Source organism: Pelophylax lessonae (assembly GCF_965119305.1).
Source record: "Pelophylax lessonae genome assembly, chromosome: 8".
Lineage (NCBI taxonomy): Eukaryota > Metazoa > Chordata > Amphibia > Anura > Ranidae > Pelophylax > Pelophylax lessonae.
The window spans coordinates 192,529,389-192,545,160 of NC_138775.1; the positions used below are offsets into that span (position 1 = coordinate 192,529,389).

General features: G+C 42.9%; 1 protein-coding gene across 3 annotated transcripts in view; it reads right to left on the minus strand.

Moving 5' to 3' along the window:
• FNBP1L (formin binding protein 1 like) overlaps positions 1–15,772 on the minus strand; it is a 300,029-nt gene that overhangs the window by 34,875 nt on the left and 249,382 nt on the right. For all 3 annotated transcript variants that reach the window (XM_082265869.1, XM_082265868.1, XM_082265870.1), the window contains one exon: positions 5,707–5,816. In XM_082265869.1, coding sequence (XP_082121995.1) covers positions 5,707–5,816 — 110 coding nt within the window. The remainder of the gene's footprint in view (positions 1–5,706; positions 5,817–15,772) is intronic.

The following is a 15,772-nucleotide window of genomic DNA, read 5'->3' on the forward strand; positions in this document are numbered from 1 at the left end:
ACTAAACCATTAGAGATCCCATAGAGCATCTTCCCCGTAGTCCGCCAAGACCGAGAACTACAGCTGCATGAGCCAAGTTGGAACCTATAGGATCGCATGAGGACACTAATGTATGCACTGCTCCAACAGTGTGTCTACAGTAATACAGAAACCAGGACATGCAGGCTGCAGGGGCATTGTGCCCACAACTGTGTCAAAGAGCTGTCAAAATACAAGGAAACCAGCATGAGGGAACACCAGCATAACCATAGTCAGGGAAAACAGTTGATTAAACAGATTCAGCTCCAAAAGGATTTAATCCCTGCTGCACAAACACTCTAGCTGTAAGAATCACAAAGGACCATTAGACCCTCTGTATCTCAAGACTACCCACTCCCACTTGCCATTAATCCCCATACTCAGGATGGAGAGAATCACTGAGGAGGAATCCAGAATGTTTCAGCTAGAAATCAAGATTTACTGCACATGCGCACACCAACCAGAACCCAGAAGGCAACGTGGCACACCTGCCACTCAGACTAGTCATCCCTGACTGGCAAATGGGAACACAGTGCCGTCATCACCTAAAAAATTCAAGGGAGGGAGAGGAGAGCACAGGCGGTGTACCCAGGTAAGAATGATGGCCTTAGCTTTCAGCTTCTGCCAGCCCAGCTTGCATGGTGAAGGCACACACTTAAGTACCCAGGGGGGCAGACTTCGGCCATCCACGTAAACCCTGACTTTGTCAAGTTCACGCATAAGTACCAAACCACCTCCACAGTAAAGTCATTCAAAAGCCAGGGGGGAAGGGGGACCCCACGCTGCCATCAGAATCTCAGAGGCTAAAAACACATGGCCATGGTGTGGGGGAACCAGAGGCAAAAACACTAGTAGTTATGGGTGTTGCTTAGGAAGGTCTATGATTGACACTCATGGCTTCACTCGTAAACCATTTATATTGGCTCCATAATAGCTCCTCTGGTACTGAAAAGTACAGAGGGGTCTCATTGACAGCAAGCCTGCTGATGTGCTGCTTGATCATGTGGGGTGTCAAGCAGGAAGAAAAAAAAAAAACAGAGGGTCCCGCAGCTTCTGAGAGTGGGTCAGGTGGTGACACATGCTCCAGGGACTCCATGGTTAATATGGGACCCGCCAGCAAAATGTAGAAGAAAAAAAAAATTGCTGTGAAAATTCCCTCAACATTGCACCAGTGGCACCACAGGTCCCAGCGCACCAAACACATTGCTATAGCAGAAAGAGGGAGCTTTGTACACCCACAGGGAACTCACCACCACCGAATTAGGAGGGACACAGAGTGCCAAGCTGCATGCCGTGTGGCGATCAGAGAGAAAGAGGAAACGCAGGCACTGACACCAGAAGCCCACCGCCGATTCACGGCTCCACAGGCTACAAGAAAATGGCTGCCTCATTGAAAACAATGGAAAACTACCAAAACATGGCTGCCGAGCTACACAAACATGGGCGCCAATACCGAGGCCAGCCATCCAAGGCAAAATGGCCGTGCCCACGCGACTCCCAGGTACATTTAGCCAGCAAGGGGGGACTCTGGCAGGGACCCCCACTGGGACCATTCCCCCAGAAATTTGCAAACTGCAAAGATGGAGATGCGCCCCCTCCCCCCATCACCGCTTGACACCCCATTGCATGTATACAGCCTGGCCACCCTGGGGGGGATTGAGGGGGGGCTAGGTGGGGGTGAAATGGGAATTTTGCAGAGGGACCCCAATAGTGAGGGGGGCACTATTTGGGAAGGAAGGACACATGAGGGACCTACCAACCCGGGGAGGGGCCCACATCCACCCCGAGAAAATCACCAGCGGGGGAAGGGTGACACTACTCACCACACCTTGGATTTCGGCGGGCACCACTCCAGGCAGACCACGGCACCGTCTTGGAATGGGGGTGCTGTGGCCCAGAGGTACGCTACGACTCCAGTCGTGACTAGGGCTATGTGTCCTCGCGAGACGTTCAGCCAGCCCCTGTCCAGTGGGGCTATGTCGTGGCCGACCTAGCGCTGAGCTGTGGTCAAAACGCGCTCACTGGCCAGACTGGGAAGACCGTAAGGAGCTAGGCTATCCATTGCATCACCCAGTTCAGCAGTTGATTGCAGTTCTCACTTAGACTTGATTGCAGTTCAGAAAATAAAATAAAAGAAAAACAATTTAGTTTAGAAAAAAAATGCTAGGACCAGAGATCCCAGCAAGGAACTAGGTCCTTACTCCTGACTAGGCAAAATCAACCTGAAGTCCTATAGCAGGAAGTGGGACTGCCCTATAGACATAGTCAATTATTTTGTCCTACTCCTGTAGGGGGCATCATAACCCAATGGTCAAAGATATTGAGCTGTGTCCATCAACGAACGAAAGCATAATCTGTATTTTTTAGGTGCTTTAAGTTGTGGGCTGTGCTGGAGTGACAAAGGAAACAAAACCAATGCATTGAGAACATATGCTCCCAGCTTTCAGCTACAAACATTTACTTATTAGGCATTACCCACAGGTTCACTTAAAGGGTATTTCCACTTTTGCAGCCAAATTAGGGTAACCGGCCATGACACTTGCTTTCAAAAACCACTAAAAAAAGGTTAGAAAAATGTTTTATTTTTGTTAAGTACGCTGTGTGAATAGGAAAACAAGTTGTGGTTTTCTCAATTTTGACTACAAAAATAGAAATATATTTTAAGCAGTGCTACAGCTGTTCTGGGTCACGCCACTATTTTAATATGGTACCAGGTTTCAGATACTGTGGCAGGACTTTTATCAATGTTGCCAAATAAAAAAGGAAAATAGACTAATGTTAGAAGCAACATTTAATAATTTGGTATTCGAAATGAATTCTGCACAAAAGTGCTTTATGTATGTAAAGCATGGCAGAATGTATGGATAAGTAACTTGATCTAAACCTGAGGCGTCTTAGTTTCCTCTTAAATAGGGAAATACAGAACATTACATTTATCGGAATACGCTGGCAACACTTCTACTAGTTCAAGCCAGTTCCTCAATAAGGGGTCAACTACTAGGAGTTCTTAAAATGGTTTCTATGGATATATATTATATACACACATACACACACACACATACACACACACACACTTACACACAGTGCCTTGAAAAAGTATTCATCCCCTTTGACTTTTTACCCGTTTCGTTACATTACAGCCTTAAGTTCAATGTTTTGTTAATCTGAATTTTATGTGATGGATCAGAACACAATAGTCTAAGTTGGTGAAGTGAAATGAAAAAAAAAAAAAAAAATATACACATAAAACTATTTTTTAGAAATAGAAAACCGAAAATTGGCATGTGCGTATGTATTCACCCCCTTTGTTATGAAGCCCATAAAAAGCTCTGATGCAACCAATTACCTTCAGATGTCACAATTAGTGAAATTATGTCCACCTGTGTGCAATCTAAGTGTCACCTGATCTGTCATTACATATACACATTACACACCTTTTTTTGAAAGGCCGCAGAAGCTGCAACTCCTAAGCAAGAGGCACCACTAACCAAACGCTGCCATGAAGACCAAAGAACTCTCCAAACAAGTAAGGGACAATGTTGTTGAGAAGTACAATTCAGGGTTAGGTTATAAAAAAAATATCCAAATCTTTGATGATCCCAAGGAGCACCATCAAAATCTATCATAGCCAAATGGAAAGAACATGGCACAACAGCAAACCTGCCAAGAGACGGCCGCCCACCAAAACTCACGGACCGGGCAAGGAGGGCATTAATCAGAGAGGCAGCACAGAGACCTAAGGTAACCCTGGAGGAGCTGCAGAGTCCCACAGCAGAGACTGGAGTATCTGTACATAGGACGACAATAAGCCGTACACTCCATAGAGTTGGGTTTTATGGCAGAGTTGCCAGAAGAAAGCCATTACTTTCAGCAAAAAAAAAAAACACATTTTGAGTTTGCAAAAAGGCATGTGGGAGACTCCCAAAATGTATGGTGGAAGGTGCTCTGGTTTGATGAGACTAAAATTGAACTTTTTGGCCAAAGAAAATGCTAGGTCTGGCGCAAACCCAAAACATCACATGTAAATGTGTTGGAATGCCCTACTCAAAGACCAGACATCAATCCAATATAAAATCTGTGGTCAGACTTAAAGGTTCAAAAGCACAAACCATCCCACTTGAAGGAGCTCTCATATAGACTTATCCAAAGCGACTTGGAGCTGTGATTGCTGCAAAAGGTGGCTCTACAAAGTATTGACTTTAGGGGGGTGAATAGTTACGCACATTGACTTTTTCTGTCATTTTGTCCAATTTGTTTGCTTCACGATAAAAAAAACCTTTTCAAAGTTGTGGGCATGTTCTGTAAACTAAATGATGCAAATCCTCAAACAAGCCATGTTAATTCAAGGTTGTGAGGCAACAAAAACACGAAAAATTCCAAGGGGGTGAATACTTTTGCAAGGCACTGTATACACACCTATACACATATACATACATACATACATACATACATACACACAGATATACACCTGTATTTTATTTCAGAATACCAAATCCAGAAACCCTAAATTTTAGCCTAGTCAGTCATAGTTTTATACATAATACTAATACTTTAAATTTGTGCAAAAATCAGGACAAAACTGAACAGAGCATTATAATATTACTACTAATTGTAACTTTTTATTTACAGTTTGAAACTGACACAGAAGTTAACTGAATTTGAGGAGTTTAGTAATATAGCTAGTGTTAAAGTGGAAGTTCAGGCAAATTCTTAGGCCAAATCTACTCCCACCTATATTAAGAGTATTGTATCAAGCCCTGTAAGGAAAAGATCTGTATACTTCGCTACTCTCTAAAGCTGCTCCGGTCACATGATCAGGTTCCAGAGTCGGCCTTAGTGTAGAGGAGGGACAGTTGACAGCTGAGTCACCACACATGTATTTGCAGCTGTTTTTGGCAATCTCTCCTCTACCCAGAAGTGGAAAGATCATGTGACCAGATCGTAGCAGCTTCAATATAGGCAAGTATACAGACCTTTTCTTTACAGGATTATATAGAATAGGCATAGAATGGGGGTGGGAGTAGGTTTGCCCTGGGATAGAATTTGCCTGAACTTCCACTTTAAAGCACTGTTCACACTTGAGCGGTTTGTAGCGTGAAGCTCAAAAAACCTCAACAAGCAAAATCCCATTAATGTTAATATCTGAGCATTCTGTTGCTTGTAGCAAGACACCTGTTGCTCCAAAAAGTACAGGAGCTAGTTTTCAGGCAGAATTGAGCGTTTTGTACCCATAAACTTCAATGGAAATGCCCGAATAGTCAAACATGAGCTTTTTTGTGTGTTTTCAGCTCAAACAGGAGCTCAACTACACTTTTTCTGCAGTACTCCACACCTTTTAGTTGAAAAAAAACGCCTAAAAAAATGCCTTACAAAAGCTGCAAAAACGTGCAATTCTGCTAAAAAGCCTGAAAAAAAAAAATACTCGAAGACAAGACACTCAGATGTAAATGAAACCTAAGTGTAAATGGAGCGCTTCCTTCAAAATAACAATGTAATAAAGGCAACCCATTTAGCATTATTTTAAAGGATTCCTAGGGTTTTACTCTTAATACTTCAATGCTCATTGTACTGAAACCAGTAAGATCATAAACAGCCTTTAAACTTCCAAAAAGGCAGCAGTAGCCTGCAGCAGCCTTTGACTAGATAGGAAGGTATTTTAGAGGGCATGCAAGTCACAAAGTCACTTACTTTTGATCGATTTCTTTCTGAAGCTCTCGGTTTAACTCATCAATTCTTTGCTGCAGTTTCTTACGTCTTTGCTCTGGAGGAAGGTGACTAAAATCCTCTAAAGACGGCCCCTGTGTGGAGGAAAGATTGAATGAACAGTGGGAATGGAAAATTGAGCGGGACAGCAGAACACTCAATGACACAGCAAACAAAACATGTCTGGCCAGCAGAACAAACACTGCCTTAAGCCTGGTCCCATGGCATATTTTACACTAACAAAAGCACAAAAGAATGTGCGTAGATATAATGTAATGAAGAACCTGTCCAATATTGAGAATTTCCAAAGTTTGGTAAGGTTCTCAGGTCTACTAATGTTAACCTTCATATAGCCTCAGCATTTCTTAGAAGCCAAGATCATCATTAAAGAAAATTCAAAATGTGCAGGAGTTATGCCACCAGCTGGTTAATGCAAAGTGTATACAGCCATTAGTCTTACCCGCAGAAGAATCCACACACACAAAAACATGATTTCTGGCAAAGCTTGGAAAATCACACACCAAACAGCCACACAAAACCAACCACAAATCCTGAAGAAACTTTGCAAGATCCCGTTGATATGGGCAATGAGGTCTGTTTTCCACAATCAAGTTCAACTCTAGCTACAGCCATATCTAACCTTCATCAAAGCAGTAGTTATAGTAGTAAATGGTAGTAAGTGACCTTGAACAAACACAGCTTCTTCACTAAAAAATATGGAAACTGGGGTTGTGCCAAAAACACGAGACGGACAAATGTGATTAAATGCGTGTGGTGTCACCTCAGCTTGTGTTGGAAATATTCTGTGTAAGACTCATTGCTCTAGTGTTCAAGACAGGATATTAATTAGGAGAAGATAATCCAATATGTCGATAATTTTAAAGCATAATCATACACAAGAACAAATGCAAGGGCACTGCCATGTTTTAACTGGGTGAGACCATTCTTTCTGCATTTACATTAAAGGCCAAGTTCACCTTTTAGGAAAAAATATAAAAAGCACATGGTTTTTGCAGAAAAAAACGTGATTTTTGACTTATCGTAAAATCCATTTCTCTGATGTTCATTGACGGAAACCGCTCCTGATTCTTCTTAAGCATTGGGTTATACTGCCCCTTACAGGAGTAGGACACTAGGCAGAAAAAATGCTTGACTACGCCTATAGGTAGTCCCAGGGGGTATACATCCACTCAGCTATAGGCACCTAGTTTTGTCATAAGCAGTGTCAGAAGAAAGCAAACTCCACAGAGGGGTGGGTGCTGTGCCCGTCAATGAACATCAGAGAAATGGATTTTACAGCAAGTCAAAAATCCCATTTTCTCTTTCGTTCATTGACGGTCATAGCGCCTGAATCTTAACCATTGCAAAATGGAAAAGAAACGCAGAAAAAAATTCCCAAGGCTACCCATAGCCAAGCAAGTAACAGAGCTCAATCAAACAACTGGAGCTCATCTGAAAAAAACAATACACCCTCAAAGAGGACCAGGTCCTCTAAACAGCAGCCAGCAAAACCTTGAGCCAAAACAAGCATCCGCAGATGCCAACACATCCACTTTATAAAAATCTTGTAAAAAAGTGTGTACTGACGACCAGGTGGCCACCTTGAAAAACCTGTGTCATTGACGCTTGATGTCAGAAGCCCATGAGACATTAAGCGCCCTAGTAGAGTGCTCCTTGACAGGAAAAGGAGGAATCTGACCCCGGATGCAAAAGGCCTGAACCACTGTCTGTTTGATCTCTCTGAAAATGGTCGCAGAAGAAGCAGACAACCCTTTGAAAGGTCAGTTCTTGAGCACAAATAAGACTCGTAGCTGCCACATACACCCTAATTGCCTGGACAACATCCAAGACAAGCAAGGTAATTTCCTTCAGATGTTTAGCCTGGGACACAGGGAAGGCAACACAATTTCTACATTAAAATGACAGTCAGACCACTTTAAGAAGGAATGATGGACAGAGGCGAAGCACTACCTTATCCTTGTGAATCACCAATAAGGTGGACAGGATAATGCCGCCAGTTTCGAAAACCCTGCGCGCAGAGGCGATAGCCACCACAAAAGGCCACCTTCCGGGCAGCGCAAGCAGAGAAACCTCCCGAATATTTTCAAAGGGAGGCTTCTGTAGAGCTAAAAGCACCACATTAAGATCCCAGGACGGCAACAGAGCCTGCACTGAAGGAACCAAATGTCCGACCTAGGCACGCACCAGGGAGTGTGAGGCCAAAGGTTGTTGGAAAAATACCGCCAAAGCAGATACCTGGTCCTTCATGGTACCTAAGGCCAATTACTGTTCAACCCCCTGTTAAAGGAAGGTTAAGATCCGATCCACTGAGAAGGAGCGAGGATGAACCCCAAGAGACTCACACCATGCAATGTACGTCTTCCATGTATGAAGTTAGATCTTCCTAAAAATAGATTCCCTAGCTTTCAACAGTGTAGGAATCATCGACTCAGACAAACCTCCATCCTTCAGCACCTGGCATTCAACAGCCAAGCCGTCAAAGCCAGCGACTGTAAAGCAGGATAGAAGATCGGTTCTTGGGAAAGCAGATCCTCCCTGTGAGGAAGAGGTATCATGTTTATAGATAACCAAGTCTAGAAAGTGGACAGGATCACAAGATTATTTTCTTAATTATTTCCAAGAAATGAACAATAGAGCCAATATTTTTTTTTAGAATCTTGATACAAAGACTCAACTTTTGAGCTAGACCAACTGCTTTATATCTAATTAGTAAAATCATTTAAAGTTTATGTCCCATCACTTTTTACTTACTACACATTTTTAGTCATGTTTTTCCATTTACTTTTCTTATTTATATATTTTTATTTTTCTTATTTTTTTAATTTTAATTTATTTTCTATTTTTATTTATATCCATTTTTATTTTTTTTTCCATTTTTATTTTAATCTCTATTTTTATTTTATTTTCAATTTTTTATATATTTTTTATTTTCAGCTCTATTTTTCATCTTTGTTTTTTGTTAGCCAATTTTTTTTCACATACATATGTATTTATATTTTTACATTTCTCTATATAAATATATAAGCTTCTAGATTTGAATTTTAATGAATTAAATTAATGGCTTTTAATAGCCTATATCCTGTGTTCAGGGTACATGCGCAACAAGATATATGTACTTAAAAAATATTTTTACCTAAATTATTGTGTTATTGTTTTAATTAACATATTTCAATTAATGTATCCAATTATAGATGTTCTGAATATGGTATAGAACTCTTACAATATGGAGTATGGTTTATATTAGGTAGGAGGTTACTTAGCATGTGCCTATCACCTCTAGGCAAGTAAAGTGTTCACAAACAGGAAGTCATCCATTTAGGGTGTATAGGATGCCCTGTATGTGAAGCCAGAGTCTGTCTATGAGAACGCCCACTGGGAGGGGGTGGAACACGTTGACATGGATTCCGGCCTTTCGGCAAACGTCACTTCCAGGCCAGTGGCGCATGCGGAAGTGTGCTGGAACGCACGCTGCTGTGTTCACAGCAATATAGAGTTACTAGCCACCAGGAGCTCAACTATTTGCTACATGCGATTTTACTTCAATTATTGTAAGGGCAATTCCTTTATTTACATTGGATTAAAGTGCAAACATATTACACTATTGGACTCTTCCTGGTTTTCCATTCTGAGTATTGGACATTGGGAGATATCCAAGGATCCCTACCCACCAAACTTACCAGCCAAAGCCTGACAGACACCCCAGTGCAGTATTGCCCAGGGGTCTACATTGTCTGGTAAGTGAATTCACTTTAGGGGGTGTGACTCACAGCACAAAAGTCACATGGACGTTTTGGATTAAGAGCACTCTTCACAAATCTTCACTGGACACTTGCTTGTTCATGTATTTTTTACATTTTTTGAACACATTGTTTGAATATTTTTGATTTTTTCTCTTATAGTTTTATGGGAATATGGACTTAATTTACTAGTTTATCAAACAACCCATCTCATTTTTTTTCACACATGGTATTTTCAATAGTTAAATGTGATAGCACTTGTTATATGTTGGGTGTGTTGCACTGTTTCTTGCGCTGTGGTATTGTTATATACATTAAATAATGGCAGCAAGGCTGTCAAAAAACTGAAGCACCCCCACAGCGCCACCCCTTCCAAGGGAGGTGCCAAGCTGACCACATGGCCTAGCAGGCCACGGCCTAAATTTTTGTGGAGGCCAAGCCGCAAGTGCACGGATCCCAGCCCGGCAGATGCCCAAAGGAAGAGTGGGGGCTTCAGATAAATGCACTGGGGCCACCCCCCCCCCCAACAGAGGTGCCAAACTCGGCTGTAAGGCCTAGTAGGCCGCAGCCTGGACGCGAGCCCCAGTGGAGCCGACCACCCAAGGGCAGCAGAGGGGAGGGAGGCTGCCTAAACGGGAGGCAGTGGCTTCAGCCATCCTCACAGGGGCCGCCTCATGTAGTTTCCGACTAGTAGGCCGCAAAGCCAACGGGGTGGGGGGGGGGTGGGGGGTCTAGAAGGGGGAAACTGGGAGGGGCCCACGTCCACCCCAAACCCCCCAGGAGTAGAGGGGGGGCAGCTACTTACCATACCAAGAACACGGTGGGCACCGCTACATATAGACCACCGCTCTAACGTAACGTGGGTGGCTGTCGGCCAGGAGAAACGCTGCGACTCAGGCCGAGGCCAGGTCATATGACTCGCAGCCCAGCCACCGTCCAGTGGGGCTATGTCGCGGCCGACCTAGCGCGAAGCTGTGGTCCACACACACTAGCTGGTCAGAATATCCAGTGCATCCCCCATCCCCCAGTCTGGCAATGGATTGTAGATTCTCACAGGAACAAAACAGATAGGAAAAAACTCAATTTAAAAAGAAAAAAAAAATTGCCAGGACCAGAGGTCCCAGCAAGGAACTAGGTCTTTACCCCTGACTAGGCAGGAAAAAAAATGGAGTGCCTATAGCTGAGAGTGGGTGTATACCCCTTGGGACTGCCCATAGGCATAGTCAAGCTTTTTCCTGCCTAGTGTCCTACTACCTTAGGGGGCAGTATAACCCAATGGTTAAGAATCAAGGAGCTGTGTCCGTCAATGAACGAAAGAAATATATTTGCATTTTTTCCTACAAGAGCCTACAAAGCATTGCGCCTGTGATTAGTTGGTGTCAGGCAATGTTGATTTCCTGCAGACACTTGCTCTAGCTTTCTTGCCTGTACATCTGTACGGGCTGTTAGAATGCTGGAGGAAGTGTCAATGAACTACAAGGATGCTTATCAGCACCTTCTTTAACTGAGAACTACAAGCTGTCTGCCAAAGTAGAAGATGGGACTTGTACTTTCTTCAGTCACAGATCCGTGTAAATAAATGATGCAACTGTGCGGGCAACGCTGATTTTAAAATGGGACAGCGGGTGTGGAGAGGATCTGCCACCCGCTGTCACCGAGGAATAGTGAGGGAGGGCGAGTGGGGCACGAGTCGGATTATATTGCACCCTAAATATGGGTGTAACATGTCCCAAAGGGAAATTTAGCATTTAAGTGCTAGATAGAAAAACATATTAATTTTATGTTAATCGATAAAAAGCACACATGCCAAAATAAATAATTAATTACTATACATAAAAAAATTGCATAGAATATAAAAAGATTTAATAAAAGTGTTAGGCTGTTTTCTATAGCTTCTGCAATAATACTTAAGAAAGTCCTCCAAATACACAAAACCTTTTTAGATACAGTCTCAGATTCATAGACAGGAGAGTTCAAACTGCTGTTCCTTATGTTTGGCTAGTCTTGGTGCCCTTTAGCAGTGTGACATATGAGCACCCAGCCAAGTATAGATTAGAAACTTCCATCTTTATACACCAAAATAATTGCCACTAGTGTAGTGTAAACCCAACATTTTATATTCCTGATATGTGCCTGTTGTACCATGTACTTTTATGAAAAAGTATCCTGTTCTCTTTGTATTGCCTGCTTTGTTCGAAATCCCTGTTCCTGCCAGTCCCTCTGCTTTCCTATTAAAAACAGACCACACTAGGCATGAGAGCACAGCGTGATTAGTTCTCTACCTTTGCTGGGAACGCAGCCTGCTCTCATCCAATGATCAGACATGTCCTGACCCAAGGGGGGGGGGGGGGGCAGAATGGATAAGGCCAAGGCCTAGATCTGCTCTTTGAATGTGCTTAGGGCCAAGTTCTGATGAAGACCGTATAAGACCAGAATGCAAGGAACAGTGTAATCTCTGGGACTTTAGTGCCTGTGTTCAGACCAGGCAAAAAAAAAGTATATCCAGGTACAATAGCAGATCCTTCTGAATGTGGTGTTTCCTATTTTTATTAATGTAGGTAATACAGATTTGGAGACCCTCTATCTTTTCAGAACCTGGGCTTTAACAAGCCTGAGACTGACGTAGGACGAAATAGGGGGCCCTGAGATAGCAGATCTGGACTGTTATGAATAGTTCGGGGGTAAGTATGTCATTGTCTGTGTACCAAGTTCTTCTGGGCATTTTCCGCTCTTGCTCTTTTTGAGCAGGCAAGGCAGAATTGGCATTGGAGGAAAGGCATGGATAAACCTGAACTGAGACCACGGAAAAAGCAAGGTATTGCAAGAGATTCCTTGGACCTGGCTACAAAACAGAGGCAGTTTGTTTTTGAATCTGGAGACTAGGATGTCTTGAAGTAGTCTGGGTGAAGGCTTCACTCCCATTTATCTAGACAGTGCCGTCTGAGGTAGTGCTTTCCAGGTTTCCACTCCTGGGATGCGGACTGCAGAGATCGCTGGACAGTGAGTTTTCATTCATGCATTTATCTGGTTTGCTTCCTTCAAGGCTGCAAGACAGCTGGTGTCCCCTTGGTGGTTGATATAAGCAAAGCTGTGGCATTGCATGAATGCACCCTGGTTGGGTGTTCACACAGAAAGGAGGTCCAGAGTTTCACATTTATCTGAACTGCTCTTAGCTCCAGGATGCTGATGGGGAGCTTGGTTTCCACAGGTGACAAGGTTTCCTGGATGGTGAAAGAATGGAGGACTCTTTCTCAGACTAAAAGACTGACATTTATAGTTATTCGTTTCCAGTGATAGGGAAGGAAAGACTTCCCTATGGTTAGGGCTGGGCTTGAGACTCACCAAGTTAGAGAAATCCTTTGGCTGGACAGGAACATGGGTAGATTGAGAGAAGTAGCATGCTTGTTCTGGGTCAACAAGATGTTGTTGACCCTTCGTTTCAAACAGCACTGAATTTTATTATTGTCAAAATTATAAGCAGATGACCAGAGCAACCCACCCCCTTACATCAGATGTCAAGAGCTCCTTGACCATTCCAGAACAAGATTCCTCTACTCTCCCCCACAGTGCAACCCCCTTACTTCAGCCGGGAAGAAGCTGAAGTTGGAAAGCAGAAAGTGTAGGGTCTGGAGGAAGATAGGAGTCAGCTGCCGGAGTCTGCTGAATGCTGAGACCAGGGAAGGCAGAGACTGAGGTGTGCAGCTGCCTCACAGAGAAGCGAAGGATCTGGCAGAGAGGTTCAGTCCTGTTCTCTGCTGCAGACTGCTGAGACTAGGTGGGAGCAGAGACTAGGGGGTGCCAAAGCGGAAGGAGGGGTGGGAGGGCCACATGAAATGGCCTGGCGGGTCGTATTTAGCCCGCAGGCCTTTTGTTTGACACATGGTCTAGAGCATCTGAATGGTGTCATGTGGACATTTGCCAACAGCTGGTGGGAAGATGAGTATTCAGTAGATCAGTATTTCTCAATTTTTTTTTTCAGTCAAGGCATCCTTTAGAATTGTGCAAAATCTTTGGTGCACTAGTCTAAAGGCTCATTCACACCAGAAGGTGTGTCCGAAGGTGCCCTTTTTTTGCGCATTCCCATGCGTCATGTTTTTTAATGGGCTGATCTATGCACATGAAACATGCAAAAAAGGTGCGAGCATGATTTTTTACTGTGTGTTTTAGCAGGTGTGTACGCACATGCATTTGCTAGATCTCTGGGGAGGCCATTAAGAATAAATTAAAAACATTTCTGTGCCGTGAAGGTAAAATGCATGATTTTGCATAAATTACAGCACTGCACCTGGTGTAACAAAACTCTAAAATGTAGAAATGTAGTTTTGAGGCAGAGTTCAGTGGTCTGTAAGTTTTAACACACCCCCCCCCCCCCCCCCCCAAAAAAAGAAAAAAATACATATTTTCCTGCTATAATTCACTCTCCAAAATCCCCACTCCTAGCAAAAAATCTGCTTCCTCCAAAATTCTGCTCCTAGCACAAATACTCCCCCCCCCCCCTCCACACACACACACACACACACACACACACACACACACACACACACACCCTCATCCTCCCTCTGATTGCAAAATTTTCCACCAAGCTCAAATCCCCCTCCACCCCCCAGAACCCAATATCCGGAGCAACATTACAGGCCATCCCCACATTGTGGGGTCTGTGGGCCCCCAACTTTTACAGAGGATGCAGAAATCTGGATGCACTGCTTCAGTTTGTGGCTTTAGAAGATAGTAGAGAGTTGATTGAAGAAACCAAAGATAGCAGGGCCCTTTGCTTCCTCTTGTATTGAATTGTTTTGTAACTCTACTGTCTGTTCTCATGTTGTAAAACACTGCGCAAATATAAATCCTGTATAATAATAAAGGAAAAGGGATAAAACTAGGTAAGCCAAGTTCATTCTCCGTAAATGAGACAAGGCCAACCACTTTAGAACCTATTCAAAAACAGAGGACTTACATAGTGGGATAGGGTTTTAGGGAAGGTGCCCCATAGGCATGTCCTTGAAAGCTTTGCCAGTGTCCAATCACCTAGAGGTATAAGCTCATAACTCAAGGTCTATGAATACTTTGCCTGTGTCCTGTACTCCACATTTAAGAGAAGCATTTTATATTGTTTTCATATTTTTAACCTCAAAGAAAATTTAGAATAAACTGATGTGGCAGCTTCTTTTAAGGTTAAGCAGATCATAGCCAATAGTTGAATAAACAACTCAGGTCCATATAAAAACTTTAGTTACCAAAAGAATGGTAATTCTGTTTGGCAATTTTTCTATTCGATACACCATTACCTCCCTGAGAAGTCAGAAGGGTTAAACCATTATTGAAGTCTGTAGCTCTGCAGTTTCTTGTGTCACACCCCCCCCCCCCCCACTGCCTTCAGACCATTTAGCAGACTAAACAAGCTCTAGAACACACTGGTTAGGTGCTCCTTGTACTCTGCCCCACTTTAAACTGGCTAAGATCCTTCGTTCCGTTATTAGCATCTGATATAGCTCATGAAGAAAGCAATGTAAACTGCATTACACCAGCATTCAAAGAATAGGCAATTCCAAATCTGAGCCTGATTTCTAGATGCACAGATTATGAGAACTTACTGTAGAGTTGGATTTTTGTAATTTTACTAACAGTATATAAAAACAGTAAAAAAAAATGACTAAGATACTATGGTCATAGGCAGCCTCCTATGAGTTGGACAATAGAGAGATGGAGTGAGGAGTCCAAAACCTACAAACATAGCAACCTGGTCAGTATTTAATAACAAATAGGTGACTGCTACGTAATGCTGTACTATATTTAAGCTGGATTCTGCTAAACTTGATGACATTTAAGCCATGGGTGGTTGTTGGTACCTCCTGGTTCAACAAATTTTGAATGAAAAGTCAAAGGAGCCGATAGAATATTGTCAACTGAACAGTGACTGCATCCAATCAGATGCAGTCACTGTTCCAGGATTCACACAATCACAGGTGCTACAGCTGTCTGAAAATAATAGCCAGCAGAGAAGATTCCTCCATTCATTCCATTAAGCATTTACAGTGGAGATCGAAAGTTTGGGCACCCCAGGTAAAAATTTGTATAAATGTGCATAAAGAAGCCAAGGAAAGATGGAAAAAATCTCCAAAAGGCATCAAATTACAGATTAGACATTCTTATAATATGTCAACAAAAGTTAGATTTTATTTCCATCATTTACACTTTCAAAATAACAGAAAACAAAAAAATGGCGTCTGCAAAAGTTTGGGCACCCTGCAGAATTAATATCTTGTACTGCCCCCTTTGGCAAGTATCACAGCTTG